General features: G+C 38.5%; 1 protein-coding gene across 1 annotated transcript in view; it reads left to right on the plus strand.

Annotated features, from left to right (window-relative positions):
• The first annotated feature begins 2083 nt into the window (after window positions 1-2083).
• Window positions 2084-24931, plus strand: part of LOC128636080 (zinc-alpha-2-glycoprotein) — an 81181-nt gene continuing 58333 nt past the window's right edge. Inside the window, exon 1 of the mRNA XM_053689145.1 lies at window positions 2084-2215. Coding sequence (XP_053545120.1) covers window positions 2161-2215 — 55 coding nt within the window. The 5' untranslated portion in view covers window positions 2084-2160. The remainder of the gene's footprint in view (window positions 2216-24931) is intronic.

Genomic DNA, 24931 nt, shown 5'->3' on the forward strand with positions numbered 1-24931 from the left:
TCATGTGCTCAATATACATATACACAGAGAGACTTGGAGTAAAATGACAGAAAAGCAGGGAATAGCAGGATTTCAATGCAGGGCCTTAATTCACATACCAAAAAGAGAGACTTGGAGTAAAATGACTGAAAAGCAGGGAATAAGTCTTATTGTTGTTATAAATACATTACTTTAGTATCTTATTTGTTAGCACAACTATATAGTTGACCGTTTTAACTTATTTTAGTTATTAGTGCCGGCACACTTCTGTATATTACATACAATTTTAAATAAATTGTATTTTATATTATGTGCTACCTTGAGACATCATTTAATATAGTTGTGATACCTTTCAATACCTTATCTCAGTCAGATAGCGCTTATCCCGGAGCGTTAACCCTTACCCCTCTCTTTTACTTTACTTTTATCACACATTTTTTGAGAGATTAGTGTGATTATTTCTAGGGTTTAGCACATATTCTGACACCTCAGAGTAGCTTTTGCACACCTTTGTTTTTTTGTTTATAAAATATGTAATGCAGCCAAAGCTTACCTGCAAAATGGTTTCTGTTTTAACCCCAATTAACCCCTTTAATTCAGGCATAGTTTTGTTTGCATATATGGAAGGTGCTATCCAGGCCATAGCTTCTACAGAAAGCACTTGTGCTCATGCATGATGGAGCAATATGACACCTGACTAAAGCAGTTTGCATAAGTAATTATCCTCACATGCACACTTTGTTATATGATACCACAAGGTATGGAGTAGGAGACTGATGGGGGGGGGGGGGAAAGCTACACTTGGCAACACTAAAGTGTAAGTAATTTTGCAGATTTTTTGAAATTTATTAAAATACTTGTTTTGTTTTTTTACACTTTTTATCACACACTGTTTTTCCTCAGTTGACACTTTTAAAATATTAACATAACTCAAAATGTTTTATGGCACTATAAGTACATATGCCTTTAAAATCCTTACATACATACACAGAGGACACAAAGCAACATTTTAGTTGAGAGAAAGGTCACTTTATTGAGCAAGTTATTCAATTGGATAACAGGAAATTTGATGAGTCCATACTCCTCCTACAAGCATAACAGTTCCCAAGGACAATCTCATGTACCCAGGGCACAGTGGGAAGACAGAGGATTGCCCATAAAGATCCCTTACCTATCTTTTCCTCCTGCTCCCATGGCTATTGTGCCCTTGCCAACTGCCACAGAGTTAAAGGGACATGAAACCCACATTTTTCTTTCATAGTTCAGATAGATCATCAAATTTTAAACAAATTTCTAATTTAGTAATATTATCTAATTTGCTTCAATCTCTTATCCTTTGTTGAATTAGCAGTAGTGCACTGCTGGGCGTTAGTTGAAAGCCAATGACGAGAAGCATATATGTGAAGCCACCAATCAGCAGCTACTGAGCCTACCAAGGTAAACATTTCAACAAAGGATACAAAGAGAATGAAATAAATTAGATAGTAGGAATAAACTGCAAAGTTATTTAACATTGCATGCTCTATCTGAATCATGAAACAAAAAATGGGTTTCATGTCCCTTTAACCTGAATCATGTGGCATAGCACCAGCAGTTCACAATCTACAGGGGGCGGCATTGCAATGATAAATTTACCAATGTGCGGCGGACATGATACGCTACATTGTATCATGTCTGTCCGCACATAAGTAAATAGACCCCTTAGTCTGATCTTCAAATGAGTAGTACATTTTTTTCTGACAAATTTCAAAGTAATATCTATTTCCACTCCTCTGTACCATGTGAGAGCCATCAGCCAATTATAAATCATTCTGTGAATTTTTGCACACGCTCAGTAGGAGCTGATAATTTAATGGAAGTAAATTAGGAAAGTTGTTTAAAATTGCATGTTCTAGCTGATTCATTCACGTTTAATTTTGACTTGAGTGTCCCTTTAACAGACCACAACATAATGCCAAGGTGGTTGTAAGAAAAGAGAAGATTAAATTTGCTGCAAATACTGCCCTCTCTCTGACTCAGCCTTTTGCAGCCGCAAGCCTTTAGAGGGAAGGGGGAGTGTATCACTAGCAACCTTTTCTATTTACTGCATCATTTTTGTAATTGGAGAACACATGTTGATTTAAGGCGTTAGGCAGCACAGTTTTTCTGTTTCAGTTCTGGAAGCTTTGTGCATTAAGAGCTATGGAAATACAACCAATATTTTTATTATCTCTGCTGGTTTACGGTGTGACTTGTGGTGAGTACTTGTCTTCGAAAACGTCCCTTGTAACTGATCTGTCATAAACTGAAATATAAATGTTATTATTTGTTGTAGCTGTTCATTACTTAAAGGGACAATTCAGCCAAAATTGTATTTACAGTTGCACCAGTATTTTACTGGATAGTAAACATTGTAATTTTCTGAATTGCTTTTTAACCCTAGAAGTGTAAAGACAAATATCATCACAATCTTCACAAGAGCTCATAAATTGTACTTCATTTTCAATTTAACTCTGGTCTATTTCCAACAAATGTTCAAGATATGACACAAGACAAAAGATTTCTTGGTATTTGCAGTAAGTCATATACATTTGGCCCTATCTGGCCACAGCAGAGGATATAAGATACAAAAGCCTGAGGCTTTTTAAGAGGTATATCCCTGGACTGCAATACAGTGCAAGTTTCACTTAAAGAGATAGTCTGATCAAAATTAGACTTTCATGATTTAGATAGGGCATGCGGCTTTCCTATTTACGTTTCTTTAAATTTGCTTTGTTCTCTTGGTATTATTTGTTGCAAACAAAACAGTAGGTATTACAAAGTAGCATGGCTTGTATTCACAATATAAAAATGCACCCACCCCTAGTTCTAGAACTATGATGCTGAAATTTGGACATTCTTATTAAATGTGATCACTCCTCAACCTCTTTGGAATTGTTTTAATAACTTGCCTAAACATATTTCTCAGCTCACCTTGCCATTTTTTCAATGGGACATGGAAATCCATAAATGACTGTTTAAATAAGTTATTAATGTATATAATTATCTATTGGAGTATTGACAACTCTAAGTGAATTACATTGTTGTCATAACAATGCTTTATACATCTGAAAAATCAAGCAGGGAAAGAAAAACAATTTTCCTAAACACTGGGCTTTGATACCTAATTCCTCCCTCTCTTCTGCACTCTCCCCCCCTCTCTTCTGCACTCCCCCCCCCCCTCTCTTCTGCACTTTCCCCTCTCTTTAGCTCTTTCCTACCTCTTTTTTTGTCTCTCCCCCTCTCTTTCTATTTCTCTCCCCTCTCTCTCGCGCCGACCTCGCCTGGCCACGCCCCCCACCATGCCCGGTCATGGCCTGCCACGCCCAGGCTCACGACCGGCCACGCCCAAGCTCCGCCTGACCACGCCCACTTTTGCAGCAAACAGCACAGCATGTCAGGTAAGGCCAGGTGTGTTTGTCATATGCTGTCTCTAACACACTTGGCCTTTTATATTATAGGATAGCACTAAAGAAGTATTTTTTCTGCAAAATAGGGTAGGTATAAACCCCTGAAATTACCACATTGTTCTTCAGAGTGTGCATTATGTTTTTTACTACAATATAGCGAGAATAACAAGGAAAATAATGTTTTTTATGGTTTTTGGGAGTTAACGATTTTTTTGCTTCAAGGGTATTTATCGGCAGAGTCATTTTTTTATTGCGATCACTGGAAAAACTTGACTGATGTTCAGAATTCATTAGTTGACTGCAACAACCAATAGATTGGGATAAACCTTATAAGGGTTGTCTGATGGAAATAAATAACAGTGTCTGTATCTCTCTTTATGATGTATTAGTTATTTAACAAACCCAATATATTTTTCACATTGTAAAGATAAAAAAAAAAATAGAATACGGTGTTGTCTAATGAATAAAAATGAGCTAAAATTGAAAATGGATTTTCTAATGGATTGGGTTACACCACACTATCTGAACAGGTATTTAAAGGAAGAAAATGTTTCAATTGAGCAATAAAGGAACTTAAAACATTTTCAGCTGCCCTAAAGGGGTTAACAGGAGAATGCTGGGCTCCTAGGTACTGATCCTATCACAGACGCTGTGTGCCTCTGACGCTCTGACTTCTGTTGCTGCGGATTGGACCCTGGATTGCCGGATCTATCCTCCCATTGGACCGTCTGGCGGACGACTAAGGTTCCGTCCTGCTTAGTGTGGCATACGTTTCTGCCAACAATTTTGTGAGTACCCTGACCGTCTGTGTTGTCCTGTCTCCTGTTCTCGTTGTTACACCACGATACTGTCCCATAAGGCGCCTCTCTTTTTATCTGCTCCCACAGATTTGTTGTCACCTTTTCCCTTCAAGAGTGCTGCCGTCCATTTTGGATACCGACTGCTACCGCCATAGTTGGTTGCTGGCTGCTGGCTGCTCCAGGAACTTTTTTCCATCTTGAAACTGTTTTTGTGAGTCAAGTACTGACCGCCATTTGTGCGCACCTCCGTAGGATATATCCTCTATTTTCAGCATATGCTGTCGGCATTTAACATTGCACAAGCATTTCTAGTAAAATGTCTGTGCAATGCCACCCCTGCACATTCGCCGCTAGCAGGCAGAGTCAATCATCCTGATCGTATTTGATCGGGATTATTTCTGTCCGCCACCTCAGAGGTGGCGGACGAGTTAAGGAGCAGCGGTCTTATGACCGCTGCTTTTTAACTTATGTTTCCGGTAGACATGTGCGATTCGATTCGGTCCGAATCGAAATTCGGCCGAATTCAGATCGATTCGAATTTCCGAATTGCGGTAGTGCTAAATCTACCGAATAAATCCAAATCGATTCGAATTTATTCGGTAGATTCGGATGTATTCGGATGGCTGTGTATTACACTAGTATTGTACAGTATACTAGTGTAATACACAGCATATCCCCTTAACACTTACCAAAATCCAAAATTCCGAATCAATTCGAACCGAATCGAACCAAATTTTTTACGAATCCGAAAGAATCCGAATGAATCTGAAATGAATTAATTTGATTTCTCCCGAATTCGAATCGTTCCGAACCGAAATTCGAATCGGTCCGAATCGATCCGAACCAAATTTTTCGCCGCTGCACACATCTAGTTTCCTGAAGGCTCACGCAGAATAAGCAGCATCTGTTGCTTGATTAATATACCCCCAAGTGTACAAGGAGTAACTGTACTGGGGAATCTTATAATGTGAATTAATTTAAAGGGAGTCTATTGTGCTTAGATATATATATGGGGGACTAAGCTAATGCAAGAGAGGTTTATTCTGAAGGGTAAGATTGCATAGAGGGGATGATTGTTATGCATGTATGGTGTTAGGCTGGGTCAGAGTTATTTAGGGTTAATTGCACGGGAAAGGTGGTGATTAGGGTTAATTATGTTATGTAGGGTTGGATCAATAGCATTTAAGTTTAGTTTAGCTTTTTAAAAAAGGCATATTTTCCCTTGATGCTGCCTACCAGTACCACTAATAAATACGTTAAACAAAACATGCTTGATGACTGACTCCTGAGGCACACCACTATTCACTGTCCATTCTTTTAAATGTACACATTTAATAAAACACTCTGCCAATATCTGTATCAAATGAAAATCATTCATAAAAATGTTCTAGACCTGAAGAAAAGTGTAATATCTTGAAAGTTGTTCTTTGAATATCATCTAAACCAGTGAATTTTAACCTTTTTTTTGCCGTGGCACACTTTTTTACATTAAAAAATCCTGTGGCACACCACCATCCTATTTTTAAAAAATCACACATTGTAGCCTAATACAGCATATATATATATATACACATACACACAAACACACACATACTGTATGTATTGTGCTGTTATGCCTCCTACAAACTACCCCTGCACTGGGAGTAAAATATGTCACACTGTTGTCAGTCTGCCGTGGCACACCTGAGGATCTCTCATGGCACACTGGTTGAAAAACACTGATCTAAACACTGCAATTGTATGTAATTTTTTTATTCACAAACAATATACATCTATATTCTGTTATTAAAGTGATACTAAACCCAATTTTTTTATTTTATGATTCAGATAGAGCATGCATTTTTAAGCAACTTTCTAATATACTCCTATTATCATGTTTTCTTTGTTGTCTTGCTATCTTTATTTAAAAAGCAGGAATGTAAAGCTTAGGAGCCAGCCCATTTAGGTTCAGCACTCTGGATAGTGCTTGCTTATTGTTGGCTACATACCAATACATACCAAAAAGCAGTTTTTAGGATTTTAAAATGTGTGTGTGGGGGTTGTTCTTAGACTCTTATATTAGGGACACTCCACACCTTTTGTCAATAATGAATAAAATGGATTGGCAAGAGGAGATTACAAGTGGAGCGCTAATTTTCTGCGCGCCCGCAAACGGGCAAATTTGCCCATTTGCGGGTGCGAGATAAATAACCAGTCATTACAAATAAACATAGTAGAATCTCTATTTTTTTCAATAAAATAACTGCAAAAAGCAGTTATGGGGTTAAAAGGGGCGGGTTTGGGGTGTTAGAAAAAAATGCACTGCTTTACCTTGCTGTCTATAGAAACTGTGTGTCCTCAGTAAATATATATGTATATGCTTATATACATATATATTTATGTGTTAGTATGTGTATATAAACATAATAACACATAAATATATATGTATATAGTCATATACATTTCCCATTGGAGCCTATGGAAGTGCAATGCTTCATACTAATACGAACGCGAGCTCGCTTTCACATTGCGCTTAACTCATACCAGCGCTGCTATTTCTTAGTGGAGTGCATATATCACTTTTGCGAAAGTGATATTTAGCTCTCCACCTGTGATCTGACCCATAACGTATAATTTATGTAAACTTAAAACTGGATGTGTCTGCATCTCTAAAACTAAGATGTTAGCACATGATATTCTTGTCATAACCGCATTAGCAGGGGGCATAGGTAATATGAGAAAAAGATAACATCTAAAGAACTTTTATAAAGAGCTCTTGTGACAGGTGGTCTAACCACAATGTTTAATTTCTGTGTATTAATCTGTATCACACTTTACAGCAAGACATTTCTTAAAAGAAGAATGTAGAATCGTTTTCTTACCACAATCTCAAACCCCAGCAAATGGAGAAATATGATACATATAATCTAGCGAATTATAAAAGATGATTACAGAAAAGTAAATGCTTTGAAAGATGAAACATACATATACCATATTTAAAGCGATATTAAATCCAATTTTTTTTTCTTTCATGACACAGCTAGAGCAGCAATATTAAGCATTTTTCTAATTTACTCCTAGGGGCCGATTTATTATAGTGCGAGCGGACATGATACGATGTAGTGTATCATGTCCACTGCACATTGATAAATGCCGACAGCATACGCTGTCGGCATTTATCATTGCACAAGCAGTTCTTGTGAACTGCTTGTGCAATGCTGCCCCCTGCCGTTTCACGGCCGCAAGCAGGGGGTGTCAATCAGCCCGATCGTATAGGATCGGACGGATTGATGTCAGCAGCCTCAGAGCAGGCAGAAAAGTTATGGAGCAGCAGTCTAAAGACCGCTGCTTCATAACTGCTGTTTCCAGAGAGCCTGAAGACTCGCGTGGAAACAGGGGCATCAAGCTCCATTTGGAGCTTGATAATTCGGCCCCCTAATATCAAATTTTCTTTATTCTCTTGGTATCTTTATTTGAAAAAGCAGGAATATAAGCTTAGGAGTCAACCCATTTTTTTTGTTCAGCACCTGGGTAACACTTGCTGATTGGGGGCTACATTTAGGCATAAATGTGTGTTTATAAATTGGTTTTATTTATGTTCTCACTGTTAAATAAATATACTGCACTTAGAGTACACCCTATTCTCTCTGATGATTACTGAATTAGTCCTCTATATTAGAGTAAACAAACTTTAAAATACACCTCAAATAAAGGCGAACAAAAACGTCCCACAACTCCCTTGGGCACGGTGCCTAGTTATTCCCTAAGGATTTGGCATTAATTGATGACCCCAGAGAGCAAGAACGACAGGAACAGGGCCAACAGCAGCTGTTGTACTGAAGGAATTGTTTACTGAATCAGCAGCAGCAACTGTTGTACTGAAGGAATTGTTTACTGTATCAGCAGAAGCAGCAGCTGTTGTACTGAAGCAATTGTTTACTGTATCAGCAGCAGCAGCTGTTGTACTGAAGGAATTGTTTACTGTATAAACAGCAGCAGCTGTTGTACTGAATTAATTGTTTACTGTATCAGCAGCAGCAGCTGTTGTACTGAAGGAATTGTTTACTGTATCAGCAGCAGCAGCTGTTGTACTGAAGGAATTGTTTACTGTATCAGCAGCAGCAGCAGCTGTTGTACTGAAGGAATTGTTTACTGTATCAGCAGCAGCAGCTGTTGTACTGAAGGAATTGTTTACTGTATCAGCAGTAGCAGCTGTTGTACTGAAGGAATTGTTTACTGTATCAGCAGCAGCAGCTGTTGTACTGAAGGAATTGTTTACTGTATCAGCAGCAGCAGCTGTTGTACTGAAGGAATTGTTTACTGTATCAGCAGCAGCAGCAGCTGTTGTACTGAAGGAATTGTTTACTGTATCAGCAGCAGCAGCAGCTGTTGTACTGAAGGAATTGTTTACTGTATCAGCAGCAGCAGCAGCAGCTGATGTACTGAAGGAATTGTTTACTGTATAAGTAGCAGCAGCAGCTGTTGTACTGAAGGAATTGTTTACTGTATCAGCAGCAGCAGCTGTTGTACTGAAGGAATTGTTTACTGTATCAGCAGCAGCAGCAGCAGCTGATGTACTGAAGGAATTGTTTACTGTATCAGCAGCAGCAGCACCTAGGAGTGCAGCAGCAGGGAGCAGCGAATTAGGAAGTTGCTTTAAAATACAGTTAATTTTATAAAAATACAAAATATTACACAATGGGGCCAATTTATTAATGTGCGAGCGGACATGATACGATGTAGCGTATCATGTCTGCGGCACATCGATAAAACTGCTTGTGCAATGCCACCCCCTGAAGATTTGAAGCTAATTGGCCACTAGCAGGGGGTGTCAATCAGCCCGAACGTATAGGATCGGACAGGTCAGTGGTCTCAGAGCAGGCGGACAAGTTATGGAGCAGCGGTCTTTAGACCGCTGCTACATAACTTCTGTTTCCGGCGAGCCTGAAGGCTCGCGTGGAAACAGGGGTATCAAGCTCCATTCGGAGCTTGATAATTTGGCCCCAGAGTGTAAGTGACACAAAGTAAAAATGAGTAATACAAATAAAGGGCCATATTAGGAGTGGCACATAAACAGTTACGCACAAGCAATAAGGGTTTATCACAGCTTTTTGAGTGCATTGTTTTTTTTTACTTATATTAAAAGCTGAAAGTAAACATAAAGGCCTTTAGTTATCAAGCCGTCAACCACAAATACGCTGGAATTCCGCAGCGTATTTGTGGCGAGACTGATTCGCCGTAGTTATCAAGCCCTACAGCCCAGCAAAAGTAGAATTTAGTGACGTAACCTACGATCTGCCGGACTCAGTCAGTCCGACACAGATCGATGGTTATTTCACTACAGATGTTACGAACGCAAGTTCGGCACAATCTGACTACTTTTTGTAGTTATCAAAATACTACCAGGTACGCTTGCCACTATTCCGGGCCATTTTCTGTAATTTAGTGGGGGGTTTTGTACTATAGTTTAGTTTATTTAATTGAATTTAATTTTAGGTAATTGTAGTTAATTTATGTAATTTTTTTAATGATAGTGTAGTGTTAATAACTATTTAATAACTATTGTACCTGGTTAAAATAAATACAAAGTTGCCTGTAAAATAAATATAAACCCTAAAATAGCTACAATATAATTATTAATTATATTGTAGCTATCTTAGGGTTTATTTTACAGGTAAGTATTTATTTTTAAATAGGAATAATTTAGTTAATAATAGTAAGTTTTATTTAGATTTATTAAAATAATATTACAGTTAGGGGGGTGTTAGTGTTAGACTTAGGTTTAGGGGTTAATAAGTTTAATATATGTGGCGGCGGTATAGGGAGGCAGGATTGGGGTTAATAAGTTTAATATAGGTGGCGGCGGGGTCCGGGAGCGGCGGTTTAGGGGTTAAACATTTAATTTAGTTGCGGCGGGGTCCGGGAGCGGCGGTTTAGGTGTTAATGAGTTTAATGTAGGTGGCGGCGGTGTAGTGGGGGGCAGGATAGGGGTTAATAAATGTAATGTAGGTGGCGGTGGGCTCCGGGTGCGGCAGTTTAGGGGTTAAACAATTTATTTAGTTGCGGCGGGGTCCGGGATCCGCAGGATAGGGGTGAATAACTTTAATATAGGTGGCGGCGGTATAGGGGGCGGCAGATTAGGGGTTAATAGGTATAATGTAGGTGGCGGCGGGGTCCAGGAGCGGCGGTTTTAGGGGTTAATACATTTATTAGAGTTGCGGCGGGGTCCAGGAGCGGCGGTTTAGGGGGTAATAAATTTATTTAGTTGCGGGGGGCTCCGGGAGCGGATGTTTAGGGGGTTAATCAGTGTAGTTTAGTGTGGGTGCTTAGTGACAGGGTAGCAATAAAGCTGCGAAGAAGCCGATGAGCAGCGAGATCGATTACTGTCAGTTAACAACAGTCCACTGCTCATCGCTCCAAACTTGGTGCGCGGCTTCTTGACAGCTTTCTTGATAACTTTGGCGAACGTATTCAGGTCCTCGGCAGCGATGGTAGGCGAGCTTAGGCGAGCGTATTGGGCCGGCAAATGCTGGAAAGTAGACGGCTTCATAACTAGAGGCCAAAGGCTTGACCGCTGCTTCCTCACTTTTGTTTCCGGCAACCCCAAGGTCTCAGTTGTTAGAAAAATAAAAGGCAGGCAAAGGACTTTAACACAGAGATACATACATATACATGTCTGAAGATGGATATGTATGTGTGTGTGTGTGTGTATATGTATATGTGTGTGTGTGTATATATATATATATATATATATATATATAACATAATTTATGTAAGAACTTACCTGACAAATTAATTTCTTTCATATTGGCAAGAGTCCATGATCTAGTGACATATGGGATATACAATCCTACCAGGAGGGGCAAAGTTTCCCAAACCTCAAAATGCCTATAAATACACCCCTCACCACACCCACAATTCAGTTTAGCGAATAGCCAAGCAGTGGGGTGATAAAGAAAGGAGTAGAAAGCATCAACAAAAGAAATTTGGAAATAATTGTGCTTTATACAAAAAATCATAACCACCATAAAAAGGGTGGGCCTCATGGACTCTTGCCAATATGAAAGAAATGAATTTATCAGGTAAGTTCTTACATAAATTATGTTTTCTTTCATGTAATTGGTAAGAGTCCATGAGCTAGTGACATATGGGATATCAATACCCAAGATGTGGAGTCTTCCACTCAAGAGTCACTAGAGAGGGAGGGAATAAAAATAAAAACAGCCATATTTCGCTGAAAAAATTAATCCACAACCCAAAAAAATAAGTTTATTTTCATTTTTGAAAGAAAAAAACTTAAATCAAAAAGCAGAAGAATCAAACTGAAACAGCTGCCTGAAGAACTTTTCTACCAAAAACTGCTTCCGAAGAAGCAAATACATCAAAATGGTAGAATTTAGTAAATGTATGCAAAGAGGACCAAGTCGCCGCTTTGCAAATCTGATCAACTGAAGCTTCATTCTTAAAATACCCACAAAGTGGAGACTGATCTAGTAGAATGAGCTGTAATTCTCTGAGGCAGGGCCTGACCCGACTCCAAATAAGTTTGATGAATCAAAAGTTTCAACCAAGAAGCCAAGGAAATAGCAGAAGCCTTCTGACCTTTCTTAGGAACAGAAAATAAAACAAATAGACTGGAAGTCTTCCTGAAATCTTTAGTAGCTTCCACATAATATTTCAAAGCTCTTACCACATCCAAAGAATGTAAGGATCTCTCCAAAGAATTCTTAGGATTAGGACACAAGGAAGGGACAACGATTTCTCTACTAATGTTGTTAGAATTCACAACCTTAGGTAAAAATTGAAAAGAAGTCCGCAAAACTGCCTTATCCTGATGAAAAATCAGAAAAGGAAACTCACAAGAAAGAGCAGATAGCTCAGAAACTATTCTAGCAGAAGAGATATCCAAAAGGAACAACACTTTCCAAGAAAGTAGTTTAATGTCCAAAGAATGCATAGGCTCAAATGGAGGAGCCTGTAAAGCCTTCAGAACCAAATTAAGACTCCAAGGAGGAGAAATAGATTTAATGACAGGCTTAATACGAACTAAAGCCTGTACAAAACAGTGAATATCAGGAAGTATAGCAATCTTTCTGTGAAATAAAACAGAAAGAGCGGAGATTTGTCCTTTCAAGGAACTTGCAGACAAACCCTTATCCAAACCATCCTGAAGGAACTGTAAAATTCTAGAAATTCTAAAAGAATCCCAGGAGAATGAACACAATGAAACGTAAGTCTTCCAAACTCTATGATAAATCTTCCTAGAGACAGATTTTTCGAGCTTGTAACATAGTATTAATCACTGAGTCAGAGAAACCTCTATGACTTAGAACTAAGCGTTCAATTTCCATAACTTCAAATTTAATGATTTGAGATCCTGATGGAAAAACGGACCTTGAGATAGTAGGTCCGGAAGTAACGGAAGTGACCAAGGCAGGCAACTGGACATCCGAACCAGATCCACATACCAAAACCTGTGTGGCCATGCTGGAGCCACCAGCAACACAAAAGACTGTTCCATGATGATTTTGGAGATCACTCTTGGAAGGGGAACTAGAGGCAGGAAGATGTAAACAGGTTGATAACACAAAGGAAGTGTCAGCACATCCACTGCTTCCGCCTGAACATCCCTGGACCTGGACAGGTATCTGGGAAGTTTCTTGTTTAGATGAGAGGCCATGAGATCTATCTCTGGAAGCCCCCACATCTGAACAATATGAGAAAACACATCTGGATGGAGAGACCACTCCCCTGGATGTAAAGTCTGGCGGCTGAGATAATCCGCCTCCCAATTGTCTACACCTGGGATATGCACCGCAGAGATTACACAGGAGCTGGATTCCACCCAGGCAAGTATCCAAGATACTTCTTTCATAGCTTGGGGACTGTGAGTCCCGCCCTGATGATTGACATAAGCGACAGTTGTGATATTGTCTGTCTGAAAACAAATGAACAGTTCTCTCTTTAGCAGAGGCCAGAATTGAAGAGCCCTGAGAATTGCACGGAGTTCTAAAATATTTATTGGTAATCTCGCCTCTTGAGATTTCCAAACCCCTTGTGCTGTCAGAGATCCCCAAACAGCTCCCCAACCTGAAAGACTCGCATCTGTTGTGATCACAGTCCAGGTTGGGTGAACAAAAGAAGCCCCTTGAACCAAACGATGGTGATCTATCCACCATGTCAGAGTGTGTCGTACATTGGGATTCAAGGATATTAATTGTGATATCTTTGTATAATCCCTGCACCATTGATTCAGCATACAAAGCTGTAGAGGTCTCCTGTGAAAACGAGCAAAGGGGATCGCGTCCGATGCTGCAGTCATGAGACCTAAAACTTCCATGCACATAGCCACTGAAGGGAATGACTGAGACTGAAGGAGCCGCCATGCTGCGACCAATTTTAAACGTCTCTTGTCTGTTAGAGACAGAGTCATGGACACTGAATCTATCTGGAAGCCTAAAAAGGTGACCCTTGTCTGAGGAATCAAGAAACTTTTTGGTAAATTGATCCTCCAACCATGTTTCCGAAGAAACAACACTAATTGATTTGTGTGAGATTCTGCAGTATGTAAAGACTGAGCTAGTACCAAGATATCGTCCAAATAAGGAAACGCAATACCCTGTTCTCTGATTACAGATAGTAGGGCACCCAGAACCTTTGAAAAGATTCTTGGAGCTGTTGCTAGGCCAAATGGAAGAGCAACAAATTGGTAATGCTTGTCTAGAAAAGAGAATCTCAGAAACTGAAAGTGTTCTGGATGAATCGGAATGTGAAGGTATGCATCCTGCAAGTCTATTGTGGACATATAATGTCCTCGCTGAACAAAAGGCAGAATAGTCCTTATAGTCACCATCTTGAAAGTTGGTACTCTTACATAACGATTCAAAATTTTTAGATCCAGAACTGGTCTGAATACATTTTCTTTCTTTGGTACAATGAATAGGTTTGATTAAAACCCCAAACCTTGTTCCTGAGGAGGAACTGACATGATTACCCCTGAAGACTCCAGATCTGAAACACACTTCAGAAAAGCCTGAGCTTTTACTGGATTTACAGGGATGCGTGAGAGAAAAAATCTTCTCACAGGAGGTCTTACTTTGAATCCTATTCGATACCCTTGAGAGACAATGCTCTGAATCCAATGATTTGGGACAGATTTTATCCAAAAATCCTTGAAAAACCTTAATCTGCCCCCTACCAGCTGAGCTGGCATGAGGGCCGCACCTTCATGCGGATTTAGGGGCTGACTTTGGTTTCCTAAATGGCTTGGATTTATTCCAATTTGAGGAAGGCTTCCAATTGGAAGCAGATTCCTTGGGGAAGGATTGAGTTTTTGTTCTTTATTCTCACGAAAGGAACGAAAACGGTTAGAAGCCTTAGATTTACCCTTAGGTTTTTTATCCTGAGGCAAAAAAAACTCCTTTTCCCCCAGTGATAGTTGAAATAATAGAATCCAACTGAGAACCAAATAAATTATTACCTTGGAAAGAAAGAGATAGTAATCTAGATTTAGATGTCATATCAGCATTCCAAGATTTAAGCCACAAAGCTCTTCTAGCTAAAACAGCTAAAGACATGGATCTAACATCAATTTTGATAATATCAAAAATGGCATCACAAATAAAATGATTAGCATGTTGCAGTAAGCGAACAACGCTAGATATGTCAGAATCCAATTCGTGTTGCGCTAAATTTTCCAACCAGAAAGTTGATGCAGCCGCAACATCAGCCAAAGAAATAGCAGGTCTGAGAAGATGACCTGAATATAAATAGGCCTTCCTTAGATAAGATTCAAGCTTCCTATCTAAAGGATCCTTAAAGGAAGTGCTATCTTCCATAGGTATAGTGGTACGTTTAGCGAGAGTAGAAATAGCCCCATCAACTTTGGGGATTTTTTCCCAAAACTCTATAGATTTTGCTGGTAAAGAATACAATTTTTTAAACCTTGAAGAAGGAATAAAAGAAGTACCTGGCTTATTCCATTCCCTAGAAATCATATCAGAAATAACCTCAGGAATGGGAAAAACCCCTGGGGAAACCACAGGAGGTTTAAAAACAGCATTTAAATGTGTATTAGACTGAACGTCAATAGGACTGGTTACCTCAATATCCAAAGTAATTAACACTTCTTTTAATAAAGAACGCATATACTCTATTTTAAATAAATAAGTAGATTTGTCAGTGTCAATGTCTGAGGAAGGATCTTCTGTTTCAGATAGATCCTCATCAGAAGAGGATGAATTATTATGTTGTTGGTCATTTGAAATTTCATCAGCTAAATGAGAAGTTTTAAAAGACCTTTTACGTTTATTAGAAGGTGGAAAAGCAGACAAAGCCTTCATAATAGAATCAGAAACAAATTCTTTAAAATTTACAGGTATATCATGCACATTAGAAGTTGAAGGAACTGCAACTGGCAATGTACTATTACTGATGGAAACACTATCTGCATGTAAAAGTTTATTATGACAACTGTTACAAATGACATTTGGTGGAATAATTTCTACAACTTTACAACAAATGCACTTAGCTTTGGTAGAACCGATGTCAGGCAGCAATGTTCCAGCAGAAACTTCTGAGACAGGATCAAATTGGGACATCTTGCTCAATGTAAGAGAAAAAAACAACATATAAAGCAAAATTATCTATTTCCTTATATGACAGTTTCAGGAATGGGAAAAAATGCAATAGCATAGGCCTCTGAAAGCAAAAAGCAAGAGGCAAACAAACAAGGGGTATAGAAATAATGAAAAAAATTTGGCACCAAGTATGATGCACAATGTAACGTAAAGTCTTTTTTTGGCGCCAAAAATGACCGGAAATGACACACTTGCATCACTAATGACACCGCCGTGTGAAAGGTCTCGGCGTCACGTATGACACTGGAAATGACGAAGTTGCGACATAAACGCACTTTTTCGCTCCAAAAAAAATTTTCACGCCAAGAATGACGCAATAAAGTTTCGCATTTGACACACCCGTGGGCCTAATACCCGCAATTACAAGAAGTAGTCAATTGAAAAAAGACTAAACCCCAGGTAAGAAATAAATTTCTTAAAAATGTTTACATTCCCAAATATGAAACTGACAGTCTGCAGAAGGAAATACATGAACCTGACTCATGGCAAATATAAGTACAATACATATATTTAGAACTTTATATAAATGCATAAAGTGCCAAACCATAGCTGAGAGTGTCTTAAGTAATGAAAACATACTTACCAAAAGACACCCATCCACATATAGCAGATAGCCAAACCAGTACTAAAACAGTTATCGTCGATCTGAAAAGGGAGGTAGGAGATGAATCTCTACGACCGATAACAGAGAACCTATGAAATAGACCCCCGTTAGGGAAATCATCGTATTCAAATAAGTGATACTCCCTTCACATCCCTCTGACATTCGCTGTACTCTGAGAGGAATTGGGCTTCAACAATGTTGAGAAGCGCATATCAACGTAGAAATCATAGCACAAACTTATTTCACCACCTCCATAGGAGGCAAAGTTTGTAAAACTGATTTGTGGGTGTGGTGAGGGGTGTATTTATAGGCATTTTGAGGTTTGGGAAACTTTGCCCCTCCTGGTAGGATTGTATATCCCATATGTCACTAGCTCATGGACTCTTGCCAATTACATGAAATAAATATATGTATATATATATCTACATTTGTGTTTATGTATTAATATGTATATATGTGTGTTTATATATATATATATATATATATATATATATATATATATACATATAAACACATAACTACATATGTACAAAACACGGAAGGGGACTGCACTCTTAGGGGTAAATTTATTTATGTAGCGTATCATGTCCGCCACACATCGATAAATGCAGACAGTATACACTGTTAGCATTTATCATTGCACCAGCAGTTTTTGTGAACTGCTGGTGCAATGCCGCCCCCTGCAGATTTGCGGCCAATCGGCCAGACTAGTAGGGGGTGTCAATCAACCTGATTGTATTCGATCTGATCTTTAGACAGCTGCTTCATAACTTCTGGAAACAAGGGGCATCAAGCTTCATACGGAGCTTGATAAATTGACCCCTTAGACTGGACTAGGTACGCATCCCATGACCCTGCAACATGCTCAGCCCTGGGTGCTAATAGCACTCTTAGGAAGCTGTGATGTGTCCCCAGAGTCAAAGGAAGTTAACCCCAGACAAGCCTGGGTGCAAGGCCCATAGGGAAAATTACAAAATAAATTAATACAACACACAGAGAAAGCCTAGCACTCGCTTACAAACTCTCAGCTAAGATTAAAAGCAAAACTGGAAGAGTTAGTTACCGCATCTGGCCAAATGGGACAAGCCCAGGTACCACGTCAAGGTCTCTTCCAAAACCTGGGTCCCTAATACAGCCATACAAATGCAAGCTCTCAATCAAACAAACTGGGAACAAGTCAGGGTTCACAGACTTATGTAATCTCCCTAGACATATACAAAACACGGAAGGGGACTGCACTTTCAGACTGGACTGGGTACACATCCCATGACCCTGCAACATGCTCAGCCCTGGGTGCCATAGCACTCTCAGGAAGCTGTGCTGTCTCCAGAGTCACAGGCAGTTAGCCCCAGACAAGTCTGGGTGCAAGGCCCATAGGAAAAATACAAAATAAATGAATACAACACACAGAGACAGTCCAGCACTCACTTGCAAGCTCTCAGCTAAGATTAAAAGCTAAACTGGAAGAGTTATTTACCGCATCTGGCCAAATGGGACAAGCCCAGGTACCACGTCAAGGTCTCTCCCAAAACCTGGGTCCCTAATACAGCAATACAAATGCAAGCTCTTAATCAAACAAACTGGGAACCCTTGACTTGTTCCCAGTTTGCTTGATTGAGAGTTGCATTTCTGCTTTATCAAATAAAGATAGCAAGAGAACAAAGATACAATTTATAATAGGAGTAAATTAGAAATTTGCTTAAAATTGCTGCTCTATCTGAGTCATGAAGGAAAAAAAATTGGGCTTTGTGTCCCTTTAACTTGTAATATGAGCCCTAACTCGTCCACGTTAAAATATTTCTTTTAGCGGTGCTTATGCATGAGGGAAAGCCCAAAATACCGCTCCACTTATAATCTGGCCGTAGATCTTTCTGCAAGGTCTTAAGTCACGCTAACCCAACACGCGTTAATTTCTTTTGCGCTCAAGTGAATGCATTTACTTTTAACTTGTAATACAAGCGCAATTTAAGGCATGCACAATATGCAAGATCGTGCCCATGCTAACTATAGTTGGCCAATTGTAATCTAGCATTTTATATATTATTATTTATTATATAGAATATTTATATATGTATGTGTGTATGTATGTGTGTGTATGTATGTGTGTGTATATAAATATATATGTATATATATATATATACATATACGTATGTATATATATATATATATATATATATACATACAGTATATGTGTATATATATATAGAATATTAAGTTTGATTCGCACCACTTCACTTATTTTCACTAACTCATTCGAGTGATCTGACTTATGAGTTAATATCAGATCAGCACTGTGCTCGGGGGGAATAATTTATTTAAATAATAATTTGGAAGAGAAGATTGTGGGGAGATTAATCCTCACTATTAGATCCCTTTATCCGGCACCAGAGTATAGGGTTAAATTGTTCAATAACTAGCGATTCCTACAAAGGTCTACTACCCCTTTAAATTCCATACCACTATGTATTCAAAATATGATTGCTCCCATATCATCACAACACCTACATTCAAATTACAGAGGACAATAATAATAAGGTCACATATAAAGAACAATTCTCCTTATGCACATATGATTTATTCACTGCCAACTTAAAGAAAAATCACTATTATTAAATAACGAACGTGGGCCCACTTGTTTTACACATTGTATTATGTCCTTATAACAGACTATTGTGATTAAAGTCCAATATTGGACCTCAAGTATATCCCAAACAATTTTATTTCTCAAGTGTTGCAAATTGCATTCTTCAGCCATATGAAAAGTCCTTGAACATACTAGGACTTTGGTGAAAATGTTCGTTTTGAATAATGGTGCAAAGGTAAGAGATCACTCTAAGAGTTATAATATTGTGCTGTATGTCACTTTGGTGCATGTGAATTTAAGCTTGTAAAGTTTATCCGTAATAGTTGCTGACTGTGTGACGCCTCAAGGAATTAGGGCTTATGTAACTAGACTTCTGCACACCTTGCTAGGCTGTCTGTATCCATTATGTTGCAACATAGGTAACAAGTATCAAAAGCTTTACCTTGATTGTAGATCTCCGGTTTTCCTTTTTCCTCCCCTTAGGGAATACTCACATGCACTCTTCAATTATTCCTTTCTTCCAACTCACAACGAGTGTGTCAAACATTGCACCATTGTTTTTCTTTTTGTTGGTTTAACGTAATATTGAGGGCTCAGCTGCAGCCCTCAGTTTGATTTAGCTCTCAGCTACGCGCGTTTCACCCTTACTGGTTGCTTGTTTAAGGCTTCATCCGGCTTCTTTCTCATTGGTCAAAGTTCAGACCTTTTGTACCGTTTAGTTTGTACCGCCCTTTAGGTGAAATAATAGTATTCTAATATGGCATTACTCAATATTGTAGATTAACTTCATCCATAGATTGAGGAATTTATGGTTTAAATTAAAACATATATATACATTATTTCATTCTATTTTAATACAATGTTGTTACATGTAATTATCTTGAAAACAATTTTATTTATATACAAAGAAATGTCATAATTTTCATTGCTTGGCATTTTTACTTTTATATATTATAGTTTTTTATTATTGCAATGAATATTGTTAATTTATTTATTCATTTATATCATATTTATTGCAACATTCTGACATCAATTTTAGAGTTCGAGTAAAGAGACTAACACTTCATTATCCTTGTTGTAAAATTTCTGGGTATTGAGATCATATATTCTCCTATTTTCAGGACATCTAATATTTATTAAATTGTATGTATTCTTCATACCCTGAAGTTCCATTATTGTTTTCATATTTATGAATTAGAGAAAAGGAGCATAATTTATTTCTTCGTTAAGCCCATATGGTTTTAGGGCTTTAAGTTCATATATCCACCTACATTCTTTTTGTAGCAATATTTTATCTAAGTTACCACCTCTTGTCGTTATATCTACCTTCTCCAATCCCACGAATCTTAGTGTTTCTTCATTACTGTTGTGAAATAGCTTAAAGTGTCTTGCTATGCTACTCGTTTTAACCACATTTGAAATGTCCCTTTTATGTTCTTTAATCCTTTCTTTCAGTTCACGATAGGTTTTGCCCACATAGTACATGGCACAACAACAGAAAGCCAGGTAGATAATTGCCTCACCTTTGCAATTGATTTTACCTCTTATTTTATTACTACAGCCATATTTGTCTACAAAGTATGTGCCTTGTTGCATATTGCAACAAACTGAACATTTTTTACATTTAAAATTTCCTTCTTTATCTTGATATTTTTGTAACCAATTAGCTTTTGATGTATCTGTGAAATGACTCTGGACTAACCTATCCTTCAAATTTGGAACTCTACGAGCTGACATTAGAGGTCTATCTCCTACAAAGTTTACAATATCTCTATCTAAAGTAAGAATAGGCCAATGTTTCTTTAGTTTAGCTCTAATGTCTTGCCATTTATTGTTAAAAATGGAAATGAATCTAATTTTATTTTCTTGATCAACTTCTTTCTCCTTGTATAGTAGTTCTTCTCTATTACTTTTAATAGCAGAAGTATAAGCTTTTTTCAGTACATTCTGAGAATATCCTCTATCTATAAATCTTTTACTTAATGATCCTGCCTCTTTTTTAAATGTATTGGATTCTGTGCAATTTCTGCAATGTCTCAAATATTGTCCTTTAGGAATGTTTTTAATCAGGGAGGGGGGATGGTGACTATCTGCCATTAATAAATTGTTCCCCGCTGTCTTTTTTCTATAAGTACTAGTTATTATCTTATTATTTTGTACTGAAATTCTTAGATCCAAGAAAGTAATTGCTGTTTTGTTGGAATCATATGTAAATTTTAGGTTATAGTTGTTAATATTTAATTCTTTCATAAAATGATGCAACATTTGCTCTGTTCCTGAACAAAATAATAGAATGTCATCTATGAATCGAGCCAGAGTTTTATGTTTGCACTCTGGCTTCCCCCATAGACGACATCCCTTTCCCATTTGCCTAAATATAGGCATGCATAAGTGGGGGCACAGCAAGTTCCCATTGATGTGCCCCTCACCTGTTGATAGAATTTGCCTCCAAATGTAAAGAAATTGTGTTCTAACACAAAACTTAGTAACTTATTAACAAATTTTGTGTGTTTAGAGAATATGTGACCCCTTTGTTCTAAAAAATATTCACAGGCTGCAATGCCTTCTTTGTGTGGTATTGAAGAGTATAATGACTCTACATCTATTGCCACTAATATCCAACTGTCTTCAAAATACATACCCTCATACCCTCAATAATCCTTAAGATGGCAAACTTAAAAGAATTGGTCTTTTTTATATAATGTGTAAGGGAAAATAACTAATTGGGGGATATTTATCAAGCCGTCAACCGCAAATATGCTGGAATTCGCAAGGGTAATTGTGGCGGGCTTGATCCAACGTAGTTATCAAAGCCTACAGACCGGCAAAAGTTGAAATCTGTGACGTAACATAAGATCCGCCGGTCTCAATCCGACACAGATCAATGCTTACGTCATTGCAGATGTCCCGAATACACATTCGGCACTATTTGACACTTTTTAAAAGTTATCAAATAGTTAACAGGTACGCTCGTGACTATTCCGGCCCAGCGTATCTGGTTTTCAATCCACCACCCTGGAGGCCACGGATGCCATAAGAATCAATGGGAGTCTGAATACAGTGAAAGCTTATGTTCGATGTGCCAGAAATCCTATTGATTTCTATGGTAAAAAACAGTTACGTTTACACCTAACACCCTAACATAAGCCCCGAGTCTAAACACCCCTAATCTGCCGCACCTACATCGCCGCCACCGAAATAAAAGTATTAACCCGTATTCCGCCGTTTCCCGACCCCGCCGCAACCTAAATGAACTTATTAACCCCTAAACCTCTGGCCTCCCACATCACTACCATTACCTAAACCTATTAACCCCTAAACCGCCAGCCCCCCACATTGACATAAACTAAATTAAGCTATTAACCCCTAAACCTAACAACCCGCTAACTTTAAATTAAAATTACAACATCCCTATCTTAAAATAAATTTAAACTTACCTGTAGAATTTAAATAAACTAATTCTAAACTATTAATTAACCTACCCTAACTATTATACTAAAATTACATTAAACTACCAATTAAATTAACTTTATTAAATATTAAAAAACCCTAACCCTACTCAAATTATTTAAATATACTATTAAACATTACTAAGTTACAAAAATAAAAAACACTAAATTACGAAAAGAAAAAAAAACATATTATCAAAAATAAAAACGAATTACACCCAATCTAATAGCCCTATCAAAATATAAAAGCCCCCCCAAAATAAAAAAACCTAGCCTACAATAAACTACCAATGGCCCTTAAAAGGGCCTTTTGTGGGGCATTGCCCCAAAGAAATCAGCTCTTTTACCTGTAAAATAAAATACAAACAGCCCCCAACAGTAAAACCCACCACTCACTCAACCAAACCCCCCAAATATAAATCCTATCTAAAAAAACCTAAGCTCCCCATTGCCCTGAAAAGGGCATTTGTTTGGGCATTGACCTTAAAAGGTCATCAAGCTCTTTTACCTGCCCAGTCCCTACTCTAAAAATAAAACCTACCCAAAAAACCCTTAAATAAACACTAACGCCCGATGATCCAATTACAGTTTTTGAAGTTCCGCTTGAAGGATCCATCCAGCCTGCAAGAAGTCTTCATCCGGTTGGCAAGAAGTCTTCATCCGGACGGCCTCTTCCATCTTCATCCATCCGACGAAGTCTTCATCCATGCGGCCTCTTCTATCTTCATCTATCCGGCGTGGAGGGGGTCCATCCTGAAGACATCTGACGCTGAGCTCCTCTTCAATAAGGTCACTGCCGTAAACTGGAGCTTGAATGCAAGTGACGTCATCCAAGATGGCATCCCTTGCATACCTATTGGCTGAAAGGTTCCAATCAGCCAATAGGATTAGAGCTGCAAAAATCCTATTGGCTGTTCCAGTCAGCCAATAGGATTTGAGCAGCTCTCATCCTATTGGCTGTTCCAATCAGCCAATAGGATGAGAGCTCAATCCTATTGGCTGATTGACACAGCCAATAGGATGAGAGCTCAATCCTATTGGCTGATTGAAACAGCCAATAGGATTGAGCTCAAATCTTATTGACTGATTTGAACAGTCAATAGGATTGAGCTCTCATTCTATTGGCTGACGTCACTCATTCTATTGGATGACTTGCATTCATGTTCCAGTTTACGGCGGCGACCGTATTGAAGAGGAGTGGCGACCGTATTGAAGAGGATGTCTTCAGGATGGACCAACTCTGCGTCAGATGGATGAAGATAGAAGAAGCCGCATGGATGAAGACTTTGTCGAATGGATGAAGATGGAAGAGGCCATCCAGGTGAATACTTCTTGCCGCCCAGATGAAGACTTCTTGCCAGCTGGATGGATCCATCAAGCAGAACTTCAAAAACTGTAAGTGGATTGTCGGGATTAGTGTTAGGTTTATTTAAGGGTTTTTTGGGTGGGTTTTATTTTTAGAGTAGGATCTGGGCAGGTAAAAGAGCTAAATGCCCTATTAAGGACAATGCCCATACAAATGCCCTTTTCAGGGCAATGGGGAGTTTAGGTTTCTTAGATAGGGTTTTTATTTGGGGGGTTTGGTTGGGTGGGTGGTGGGTTTTACTGTTGGGGACTGTTTGTGTTTTTTTTTTAAAGGTAAAAGAGCTGATTTCTTTGGGGCAATGCCCCGCAAAAGGCCCTTTTAAGGGCTATTGGTAGTTTATTGTAAGCTGGGGGTGTATTTTGGGCGGGCTTTTTATTTTGATAGGGCTATTAGATAAGGTGTAATTCGTTTTTATTTTTGATAATGTGGTTTGTTTTTATCTTAATTTAGTGTTTTTTATTTTTTGTAACTTAGCGTTTATTTTTTTTTGTAATTTAGTAATGTTTAATAGTATATTTAAATAATTTGAGTAGGGTTAGGGTTTTTTAATATGTAATATAGTTTATTGAATTGGTAGTTTAATGTAATTTTAGTATAATAGTTAGGGTAGGTTAATTAATAGTTTAGAATATGGGGCCTATCTATCAAGCTCCGAAAGGAGCTTGACGGCTTGTGTTTCTGGCGAGTCTTCAGACTCGCCAGAAACAGCAGTTATGAAGCCGTGATCACAAAGACCGCTGCTTCATAACCCTGTCCGTCTGCTCTGAGCAGGCAGACAGGAATCGCAACAATTCAACCCGATCGAGTATGATCGAGTTGATTGACACCCCCTGCTGGTGGCCCATTGGCCGCGAGTCTGCAGGGGGCGGCGTTGCACCAGCAGCTCTTGTGAGCTGCTGGTGCAATGTTAAATGCGGAGAGCGTATTGCTCTCCGCATTCAGCGATGTCTTGCAGACCTGATCCGCACTGTCGGATCAGGTCGGCAACACATTTCTTAAATATGCCTCTTAGTCTCTATTAATTCTACAGGTAAGTTTAAATTTATTTTAAGATAGGGATGTTGTAATTTTAATGTAAAGTTAGTGGGTTGTTAGGTTTAGGG

This window comes from Bombina bombina, chromosome 7 (assembly GCF_027579735.1).
Source record: "Bombina bombina isolate aBomBom1 chromosome 7, aBomBom1.pri, whole genome shotgun sequence".
Lineage (NCBI taxonomy): Eukaryota > Metazoa > Chordata > Amphibia > Anura > Bombinatoridae > Bombina > Bombina bombina.